The following is a 10,683-nucleotide window of genomic DNA, read 5'->3' on the forward strand; positions in this document are numbered from 1 at the left end:
CAGTGTAAAGACTTCAGAACTGGACTGATCCACGTTCTTAGTGTTAGTGAGGAACCAGTCGTAAGACTTCAGAACAGGACTGATCCACTTTCTTAGTGTTAGAGGAACCAGTGTAAAGACTTCAGAACTGGACTGATCCACGTTCTTAGTGTTAGTGAGGAGGAGCCAATCTGCCTTGGCTTCAAAAATCATTACCAGACAATTGAAGAAAATATGAAGAAGAGTAAAGAAGAGGTGGAGACAAAGAGCAGAAAAGGAAGGAAGAGGGGTGAAGAAGACAAAAACATACTTTATTAATCTCCAACAGGGAAATTACTTTTTTTAAATTTTGGTGTTTACACACATGTAGGATAGGGGAGGTGTCAGAGTGAAAGGGCAGCCAGCTCGCCGGAGCAGGTGGGGGGCCTTGCTCAAGGGCACCTTGGCAGGGCCCAGGAGGTGAACTGGAACCTCTCCAGCTACCAGTCCACACTCCGTAGAGGAGAAGTTAAGGATAGGAGTGAAGGGGTGGAGTGAATGAAGGAGGGGAGAAGTAAAGGAGGAGTGAAGGGTGGGGGGGAGTGAAGGAGAGGAGAAGACAAAAAGAAGAAGAGTGAAGGAGAAAAGGAGAGGAGTGGAACAAATTGTATTACTTTTTATGTACAATAACTCATTAGAATTTAAAATGTTTAATCTGCACCTGCTGCCATAGCGATAGATGCCCTCAGGCATCTTGAGAATGTAGGCGGGGCTCTGTGTCACATCTATCTCTGATAGGCTGCTGTGGTTTTCCCAGTGATGTACGTCCACGAAAACAAACTCGATCCTTCCAGTAAACTTCACGGACAGCGCAGAGAAGAAGGCGGGGGGCTGGGGCAGGCAGGCGAACAGGAACATCTTCACCGGGTGGGCGGGGTCAGAGCGCCACTCCTCCACCAGCTGCTCAGACTGATGCAGTGTTTTGATTCGATGAGCCACATGTGAGGTCATCCAGCGGAAGATGTGTTCAGGTTCAATGCGACGGCCATTGTATTCTTTAAGCATGACTTTGCCCTTTGATGCTGAAGTCTGAGGAACGGACATGATGAGAGTGGAGCGCTGCCAGCCACGCTTGATACAGGACCTGGTGACAGAGCAGAGAGGCACCATGTCAGTATACAATCACACACCTACTCTCCTACAGACAGGAAGACATAATGTGTGGAAGCTGACAACTGCTGGATGGTTCCCCCCCCCCGCCCCACACTGACAGCCCCACATCAATGGTCCTGTTCATCACTTGGTTTACAACATGGCAGGTTGCCGACAAAAACAAAAGAAGAAATATCGGGCTTTTTCATATATTATTTCTGTTGCCCAGTGGATGGTCTTTCTAATGCAACAACTCTTACAGTATGAGGTGATACTGTGATACTGAAATAGATATACGGGAGATTGCTGTATGTGAATGAGGAGAAGACAGAGTGTGTGAATGAAGGCAAACTGAAATGGTTTGAAGTCTTCATTCATTACAAACTGGCCTATTTTTGGTCAGCTACTTTTTATATTACACATATGGGGAGGAATCAATCAGCAATCAGTAAATAAATACAATATTTACGTTCCAATTAAAAAAAAAATGTAAGTTAGGTAGATTTCTCAAAATTCTAGTTAAGCAGCCATCCGCAGCGCCATCTTAGTTGTTCGCATCAGCAGATACCAAAGCAAATTCCTTGCATGTGTTAACGTACCTGGCAATAAACTTGGTTCTGATTCTGAGCCCTTAAATATTTGATTAGCTGTCCACGACGAATTCATGATGATGCCGTAGCATCCCCTATAGCTTTCCTAAGTTTGGCAGACCTATAGTCAATACAAAATCAAATGGTATCAACCGACAATGGAATTACATACAGGATTTATGGTCGGACTAAAATGTGCCTTATTTTTTCAGTAATGGCGATAGCATCTTCTACTTAATACCGAACTTGTGGCATTTGAATTTTGTCTATAGCTCAAATATCTCATTAGCTAGTTTTACTACAAAAAGAAAACCTTCAGAGGTAGAGAAAGATGAACATTAGAACATCTCAAACAAATAAGAAGAAATGTAATTGTCTTACTAACACAATTGCTCCACATGCTTCTGCCAGATGAGCATTATGTGTCATTATGTGAATTTGAAGTAGGCCCTGCATCCCACCTGTAGTCATTAGAGCAGTTGAAGGTTCCAGTTCTGATCCCAAACTGAGACACTTTCTGCACCATCTTCCCCCAGTTAGACTGACTGAGCAGGGCCTCCCGGTCCTTGGCAATGACCTGCAGGTTCACGGGACAGGACAGGGTCACACAGCTAATACCAAACAATGTTCTACTTCCTACAACCATGAATGACAGAAGTGGTTTAACACCATGAGGTGTGAACCTGATTGCAGAAAATAGACTGTAGACACATGTAGCAGTTAAATGTTCTGCCCCACTCATGAATGGATCTGAAGTTCGTCATACATTCTTTGCCACGGAATGAAATGATTACATTACTGCCTTAACTGTTGTCTGATAGAGTATGCAACAGTTAGTGAAATGCCTAAAATATGAAATAAAGTACCACTAATCAAGGGTGTTCACTTTCTTGGATATGAGCTCCTGATACTACCATGTAATTCACATCAGCATACATCGTCTGGGAGAGAGACAGATATGACTTTAATGCTGATCATATCACTGCAATAAACAGAGTAAAAGAGACGTTTAGGATGCTCTGTGACCGCATTAAGCTACTTGCACTGTAGGAGTAACAACACAGAGCGCATTCTCTCTGTGGGGGGGGGCGCCACAAGCTGCTGGGATGTCCCGGAGGAAGGTGGCTAGTGGCTCTAGAGCTTTGCAGCACTTTGTCCTCTCTCCCCGCTCCTTGGGGCCACTGTGCACAATGTAAATTGTCCACAGTGCATCAAGGCTCTGTGGAGATATTGCAACCACCCGACCCATCTTCATACCAGGGATGGCAATTTAAAGCAAAAATGCTATTTCATAATCATTATTGAAGACTATTTCATCTCCACTCATCTAGTAATATAATATGTGTACCTAGATGCGTACAATACATTCATATCTCCTACTAGTGAGTGTTATTACCTGCACCAGCCATATCCCATCTTTAGTGTCCTCCACTAACTCATAGAAGTGCATCTCTCCACTGAAGATGGTGCTGCCGTCTCCTGCCTCCGTCTGCTCCTTCTCCTTCTTCATGGCTGAGTACAGCTCTCCATGTGTCAGCTCTCCTGTGGGACCAGAGTTACAAAGAGTTAGACTTATACACCCAGATCCTAAAGTGAAACATGTTTCTGAATGTTTTAGTCTCATATGTGTAAAGTCAGTATAGAAGAATGGTTTGTTTTTGTTAAGAAGTGCTGCATTTAGAGGTTATTTTTACAGTAAAATCATTTATTAAAGCATTTTCCAAAATGTCTCAACATAAAGTATTTTGTGTGTAGGTTGGGCCAGTATAAACTGTAGGATCATTGTAACTGTATGATTACCTGATTTCTCTACCAGCTCGCTGACATCCTTCTTCTCGGCCAGGCCGGAGTAAGGCAGTCCCCTGCTCTCCAGGATGGTCTTCAGCTTCTTGTAGCTGAGGCTCACGGGGTCCACCAGGTGGGTGGAGAACATCCCAGTCTCATACCAGACCACTGCCTCAAAGAGCCTCGCTAGCATAAACAACACCATAAAATACAAGAGCAAGAAGAACAGCTTTATCCACATCTTGTAGCTGTCCGGGATCGCTGCTGAAAGTCACAGTCATAGGCTTCCGACAACCAGAACAGACATTAGCTCAACATGGAGGAGTGTAGGCCGGTCGCACTGTCCTCACCGTCCGGCTTAGAGGGGCTAACCCTGACCGTCCACTGCCTTCACCACTTGTTTACATGAATGGTGACAGCTAGCTGGTTAGCTTAGCATCGTAAGTAGGCCTCGACACTGAGCAGTCTGTCAAACAAAACAAACAGTGTCCGCTGCACGCGCGGCATTTCCCGCGGCCTGTCAGTAGCGCGTGACCCGTTGCTGCTGTGCTTGCGGATTTTCATCAAAAAGTGACAGTAATGACCGAACTGTTTACTGCTGCGATCAGCTGGTGCATATAGCAGCCACGTCACATCCGGTTCCACAGCTATACAGCTATAAACAAGCAACAACATCGAAACTAATTAAATGTCAACAATGAGGTTCTAAATCTGGGTTCCACTTCAAAGTCACCACACACGTGTTCAGTCAAATGTGATAACAGCGTTAACCTCAGCACGTGCTCTAAATGTTCAACTCCAGTTGAGCAATACTGCTCAGATATTTCACTGAGAATGATATAGCCTGCCCTATTATTCCCCGGACTACATATATTGGTGCATTAATGTGTTCAGCATCTAACGTCGCTGCTGGAATGGGGGAGCCCATTTTAAATACTTGAAATACAGCTGTAGCTTAACTTATTAATGCAGTGGGTTGCAATGATTCTTAAACATGTAGGCCTATGAAGGAAGTAGTAACTAAAGCTGGTAATTAAATGTAGTGGTGGACAAAGTACAATATCTGGCACATAGACGGAGGGGGAACAGAGAGAGCTGAGTAACAAGAATTAAATATTATTAATAGCTGATTAAAAATAATGAGCTGCCTATCTTCCATTTCAGCTCTTCATATTAGGCTACAACCCTATCACAGCTGTCCTGTGATCAGTCAGATGACCTAATAATAACTACCTTACGTCAGGGGGGTCCAAACTAAGGCTGCGGGGCCAACTGTGGCCCGTGGACCCTTTTGAATTGGCTAATTGAAAAAGTATAGGCGAATGGAATATGGCCCACACATGAAACTCAGAATGAATGTGTCAATAGGCCCAATTTGTCAAATAAATTCAGTGCAGATACCACTGTCAAGTGTCTTTGAGCACCTGAAAAAGCGTTCAAAATCAAATGTATTATCATGACTAAATCTAATCGATTAAAGTTGAAAACATTTTTCTAACAAACCTTAGTTGATCAAAAAAGCCGAATAACTTATTTCCATAACTTGAAATAGACCCTCCATATTTCCCCTTTTTATAAGCAATCTGAGGCTTCTGTTGTAAGGAATGAGCTGCAACACTTTTAGTTACACAATAAAGTAAACCCTCTAGAGAGCTGTGAAGGAGGCTGTTTTCTTAAAGCATATTCTAGTATCAAGCATTATTTACCTACATTTGATTGATTTTGCTAACTTATAACTTAATTTATGAGGCAGTATACCTCACCTCTAGGGGCCCAGCCGTCAGTGTGTTTTTCTGTATATGGCCCTCATTGGAAACAGTATGGACACCCCTGCTTTACGTCATCGAGACACACTTTTAACTCATAGAATGTACGGGTTATGTGTACATACCCCACACAAAGTCATGTTACTTTTACAAAACACAAGCTAACCCTAAACACAGTTTTTCATCACTATCTGTATTTATTCATAGGAACAGCACCATCAAGAGGCTAAACAGGAAAATACAACAATACTGACTTAACCCAAAATGGCCAATCCTGCTGAAGACCTCCTTACTGCCCCGTCCTCTCTCCTCTCTCAGCGTGCTACAGTGGAGAGACCCTCCCTGAGGATGTGGACACACGGGCTGGCCTTGTAGCTGAGGATGAGTTATATACACAAATATTGAATTTTAGGGTAACTTCAAAAAAGTGTAATGCTTTTTGATTTCCACGTTGTCTTGTCTCTTGCTTGTTGTTGTTGTTGTTGTTGTTGGAAACCTTTGATGCATTATTATTAATTATTATTAAATTCATTTATAGTACATTTTTTAATTTTTGATTTTTCATCCCAATTATTTTTTTTAAATGTGCCAGTTGATAATATTGTTTTTAAAACCTTTTTCTTCGTGGTGGAATAGGTATTAATAAGATGAAATATACAGATTTATAGTCCACATGAATCTTTCTATGCCAATTTCATTTTTCACATGATGCTAAACCCTGGTTTTCATAATCTTCTAGAAAGCACAGCAATCGACTCAACTCGGACTGATTGCCCACCAGTACATTTTCTGTTACCTTGGTAATGGTATAAAAAACGAGTTGAATTTATGAAAATCGTATTGATTATAAATATAACCAATAACATTTATATTTGCTTAACAATGACATCTGCTAAAAGTGTTCCTTAATCAATTCTCAGTTAGAAAAGTGTCTGTACAGTGAGCTGAATTTAACTTGATTGTTTTTTCCATTAGAATGTTACAGGATGTGTTTCCATCCAGAGTGTCACACTGTTAAAGGTGTTTCACCAGTCTGTTAACACCAGTTTAACAAATCAAGCTAGAGGCCTGAGTGTTGTTTGACAACTACAGACTGGCAGGACTGGAAAACAACACATTTGATACTCAACAGTTGTCATCTCTTACAAGAATTAGGTAATGTGATACATTAGACAGCTGGTCTATAGACAGGCATTCATTTTCCAGCCAGGGATCCTGATGCAGTTTCAGGGAGGACTGCCATGTCTAGTGCAGGTTGGGATACTTCAGGCAGAATCTGTCGAATGTATCGTATATGGCCTGTCTGAAAAACAAACAGATATGCAATCAATTCTATGAACAACAACACAAAATGTAGCACGGTACACAGTCTGGGTTTAAATTTGAATTCGTTTTTTACCGTTCAACAAAAATTGCACCCCAAGTTTGACAGCACCAGTGTTAATTTCGTCAACGAAAACTATGACGAAAAAATGTTCGTCAACGACCTTTTTTTACATGACTAAAGACGAGACGATGACGAGCTAAAAATAGATTCTTGATAATAAAAACTATGACGAAATGTATATTTTGTTTTTGTTGACGAGATCAGAGTGTAGGAATACTCTGTTACAGTAAAAGTCCTGCATTCAAAATGTTACTCAAGTAAAAGTAAAAAAGTATTAGCATCAAAATATAGTGAAAGTAGCGACAGTAAAAGTAGTCGTTGTGCAGATTGGTCCATTTCAGAATAATATATATGATATGTTTTATAATGCAGGGTTCATACACTTTTTCACCAATGATTTTCAATGACTTTTCCAGGACCATGACCTTTACCTAATTTTCCATGACCAAAAAAATTACTCTTTCTCAACGTACCACTGAAAATGGTTTATTTTAACATGGAACAGGAAAATAAGGTCTGCATATGAAACATGGTGTGCCTATCTAAAACAAATCAAATAGGCTTACTAGCTCCTACAGGCTAAAGAAACTAAAATCTCTCACCAGCAAAATACCTCTTCAGTTAAATGCCATTTTACGTTTCATTACGATACAGTATTTATTATCATTATAGTATTACTATTTCGGCAATTAGATAAAATATAAATTATATTTGATGCAACTTTAGTTACATTTCCATGACTTTTCCAAAACTTTGGGAAAAATATTGTTTTCCATAACTTTCCCAGGGCCTGGAATTAGCATTTTAAATTTCCATGACTTTTCCAGGTTTTTAATGACCATAAGAACCCTGATAATGATTGATCATGAAAGTGTTCTCAAAGCTGGTAAAGGTGCAGCTAGTTTGAATGAATTTGTATACTGCAGGGTAGCTTGTGAATTTACTCCAGGTGGAACTAAAGTCTGATTTAACACTTGATTGTATTTCACATCATTCATCCACATCTGTAAAGTAACTAAAGGTATTAAATACATGTAGTGGAGTAAAAGTACACCATTTACCTCTGAACCGTTGTGGAGGAGAAGTACTAAGTAGCAAAATACTTAAATACTCCAGTTAAGTACAAGGACCTCAACATTTTACTCAAGTAGGCTACAGTACAATATAATAACATAATTATATATATTTTATTTATAACTTATATAAATACGACTGAATTAGTTTAAAGAGAAAAAACATTTTGACTAAAAGTTGACTAAAATGTAAAGATTTTTCATCGACTAAAACTGGACTAAAACTATGAAGGATAAAAAGGACTAAAATGTGACTAAAACTAATAACCATTTCCGTCTAAAGACTAAATCAAAAATAGCTGCCAAAATGAACTCTGGACAGCACATGGTTAATGTGTGATTGAATAACAGCTGTAGCATCCTGTGTGCGCATGTTGTTTTTCACAAGCTCTACAACAGGAGGTCTTCAACTATTCAATTGATAAGGTTAGAATATTCATATGATCTCAAGAATAAATGGACTTGACGCGAGTACACTGTTTCTCTGTTAGAGACTCATGACTCTGTCCACTCATGATATACTGTGTTACTGGCTGGTGTGTGTACAGACATCATGTTGGCCTTTAACAAGATGTATTAGGTATCTTTGTAAATGATCGACAGGTAATAATTGTTCAAATTGCCCAACATATGCAAGTTAGCATCCGGCAGTTTCTATGCGCTGGGGACCCCTGTAATTCCATTTGTAATTCAACATGTATATTTTCTACTTTCTTGTTTATTTCTATTCTTTTCAATTGTATTGTACAATGCAATGTATTTTTATGCTGCTGCAACACAAACATTTACCAAATTGGTATCAATAAAGTACTTCTTATCTTATTATCTTCTTATACATTTCTCTCGTAAGACTCAACATTTCCGGGTTCAGTAAACTGGCAACTAAACTAAAAGGCTCTAATCCCAGCATGGCTTGTTCCCACTGGGCAGAGAAAGAAAAGAGACAAATGTGGCAGGTCTTCACCAATATCACTTATTACTGACCATTAACTCCAACAACATAACGTCAACACATCAGGTCATACTAGGAGGCTCAGAAAGGGGGGAGTGTCACAAGTCAAACTGTTTGTTTTCTGGTGAGCACGAGTTTACCTAGGTACAACCAAACACAGGAACACACCACGTGATATGAGACAACACATTTCCTGAGTAGGAGTTTACCTAAAGACACTCTGTTTAAACAGATATGCACTGATGTGTCCTCCATTCAGATATCTGACTTCACACCCGGGCCAGATCTCCTGCAGACTGAGCACTCCTGTTCGGGGGATGTAGGCGTCCTCTTTGGCCTGGACCACGATAATGAGACTGGGGTCTACAGGGACTGGGACAGTGGGAAGGACAGATCTAATTCAGATGCATGTTGACACTGACAAATATACAGGACATCAAGTTTTACAGATGACAGCTCGACTGTCTACATAAGTCAAACCTGCAGCAAAACCCTGGGTCTAATATTCAACAGAAACCTTTCTTTTGAAAACCAACTTATATGTGGTTCAATCACGTTTAATTAACTTAGGATCTTCTAAAAAGTATTCCCTCTATCGATCTAATCTTAAGAAGGTCATACATGCTTGTATATAATGAGGGTTATATTATTGTGATTCATTGCTTTCAGTATTAAAGGTCACCTATTATTCAAAATCCACTTTTTCAAGTATTTTATACATTAATATCTGTCTCCTATGTGTTAAGAGATTCAGAGAGTTTCAGGAATAATGACCGCCTCTCTTCTTGTCCTGATCCATTCATATAAAAACCTCTCTGAAAATCAGCTGATCAGATTTTGGCCACTTTGTGATGTCACAATGTTTTTATGGGTTGTGTAACCATTAGCCAATAACCACCCAAGGTAACCCCTCTGCACCTTAAAACTCACCAGAGAAGTTGGCCATGTGTGTGCATTCATCCATCACTCCCTTCATGAAGCTTATAGACTCTTGATGTAATGAGGGTCGAGAGCATTTTGTCGACTCCGTCTTTGTCCCCTGCAGTGGGTTGTTTGCACCTGGGCTTCTATACAAGATGAGAAGAAAATCAGCTTTAAAAAGAAAGGTTTAAGGTTAAAGGACACAAAACAGTGCAACTTCTGCGACTACGTGGATAGTTAAAGAGCCTGTGACACGAACCCAACAACTGTTGTGCAATGAAATAGTGGGCTACTAGTAATCTCGAACCGTCAGTTTAAAAAAGAAAAAGCGATACCGTTCCGATAAATATCAATAATTTCGAACATCGCGGGAAAATTCCTTCGACTCATTTTGAGGTTTTGGGGGAAGCCGGATGTGACGTCAATGCGGGAACGCTTCACTGTGCGGCGAGAGAGCCAAACACGGACAAAGTGTGTTGTCATGCGTAGAAATGGTGAATTACTGAGTTTAGACACGTTAATAACGTTTTAATGAAGTTGACTACAGTATATTCATATTTGTCAGTGCTTTCATGTCAATTCGGCGAACATAAACATAAATGATCGTGGTGAAGATGATGATTAAATTAGGATTAAAAATCGGTAGTGAGAGCTGCTGAATTTCCTCCCGTCGGATGTGGTATAAAAACAAATCGATTATTTTTGTAAACTCAAGTGGATGAAACTACATTTATTAGTGCTTTCATGTCAATTCGGCGAACATATGATACATTAAATGATCGTGAGGATGATGATTTAAAAATCTTTTGTTTGAGCCGGTCTGCATTTCCTGATGAGAAAACAAACCTTAGCTTTTTGTAGTTGCAGTCAGTGGAGTAGTGGGCGTTGGACGCGGGGGTACGCCGTACCCCCACTTATTTGAAGCATGATTTCTTTTTTTAATAGTCTAATACATCTAAAATCATTGCCAGTGTTATCAGTTGCAAGTGTGTGTTTGTTGTAATAATGACGAAAACATAATAGGCAGATTTCACAGTAATTATAATAAAAACGTAGCTCAAGCATTTATGCAACTTCATTTGAAGCGTGTGTGTGTGAG

The 10,683-nt window shown here is 40.0% G+C and overlaps 2 protein-coding genes across 2 annotated transcripts; both read right to left on the minus strand.

Moving 5' to 3' along the window:
* Window positions 1-311: 311 nt before the first annotated feature.
* Window positions 312-4,928, minus strand: LOC104947223 (E3 ubiquitin-protein ligase RNF103-like). The gene is made up of 4 exons (XM_010773199.1): window positions 3,501-4,928; window positions 3,097-3,242; window positions 2,162-2,277; window positions 312-1,102 (listed from the first exon to the last, which is right to left on the minus strand). Exons 1-4 carry the CDS (start codon window positions 3,724-3,726, stop codon window positions 322-324), a joined length of 1,269 nt encoding a protein of 422 aa, XP_010771501.1. The 5' UTR covers window positions 3,727-4,928; the 3' UTR covers window positions 312-321.
* Window positions 4,929-5,228: 300 nt separating this feature from the next.
* Window positions 5,229-9,764, minus strand: LOC104947224 (uncharacterized protein C4orf29 homolog). Its single transcript, XM_010773200.1, has 3 exons — window positions 9,594-9,764; window positions 8,873-9,035; window positions 5,229-6,554 (listed from the first exon to the last, which is right to left on the minus strand). Exons 1-3 carry the CDS (start codon window positions 9,637-9,639, stop codon window positions 6,497-6,499), a joined length of 267 nt encoding a protein of 88 aa, XP_010771502.1. The 5' UTR covers window positions 9,640-9,764; the 3' UTR covers window positions 5,229-6,496.
* Between the last annotated feature and the right edge of the window lie 919 nt (window positions 9,765-10,683).

Source organism: Notothenia coriiceps, unplaced genomic scaffold (assembly GCF_000735185.1).
Source record: "Notothenia coriiceps isolate Sejong01 unplaced genomic scaffold, NC01 NC01_scaffold00012154, whole genome shotgun sequence".
Lineage (NCBI taxonomy): Eukaryota > Metazoa > Chordata > Actinopteri > Perciformes > Nototheniidae > Notothenia > Notothenia coriiceps.

Coding starts and splice junctions, on each gene's coding strand:
- LOC104947223 (XM_010773199.1), bottom strand. CDS start 3,726: ATGTGGATAAAGCTGTTCTTCTTGCTCTTGTATTTTATGGTGTTGTTT. Junction 2,278..3,096: donor ATGGGATATGGCTGGTGCAG/GTAATAACACTC, acceptor GTGAACCTGCAG/GTCATTGCCAAGGACCGGGA. Junction 1,103..2,161: donor AACTGCTCTAATGACTACAG/GTGGGATGCAGG, acceptor CTCTGTCACCAG/GTCCTGTATCAAGCGTGGCT.
- LOC104947224 (XM_010773200.1), bottom strand. CDS start 9,639: ATGAAGGGAGTGATGGATGAATGCACACACATGGCCAACTTCTCTG. Junction 9,036..9,593: donor ACACATGGCCAACTTCTCTG/GTGAGTTTTAAG, acceptor CCACTGTCCCAG/TCCCTGTAGACCCCAGTCTC. Junction 6,555..8,872: donor TTTAAACAGAGTGTCTTTAG/GTAAACTCCTAC, acceptor TTTGTTTTTCAG/ACAGGCCATATACGATACAT.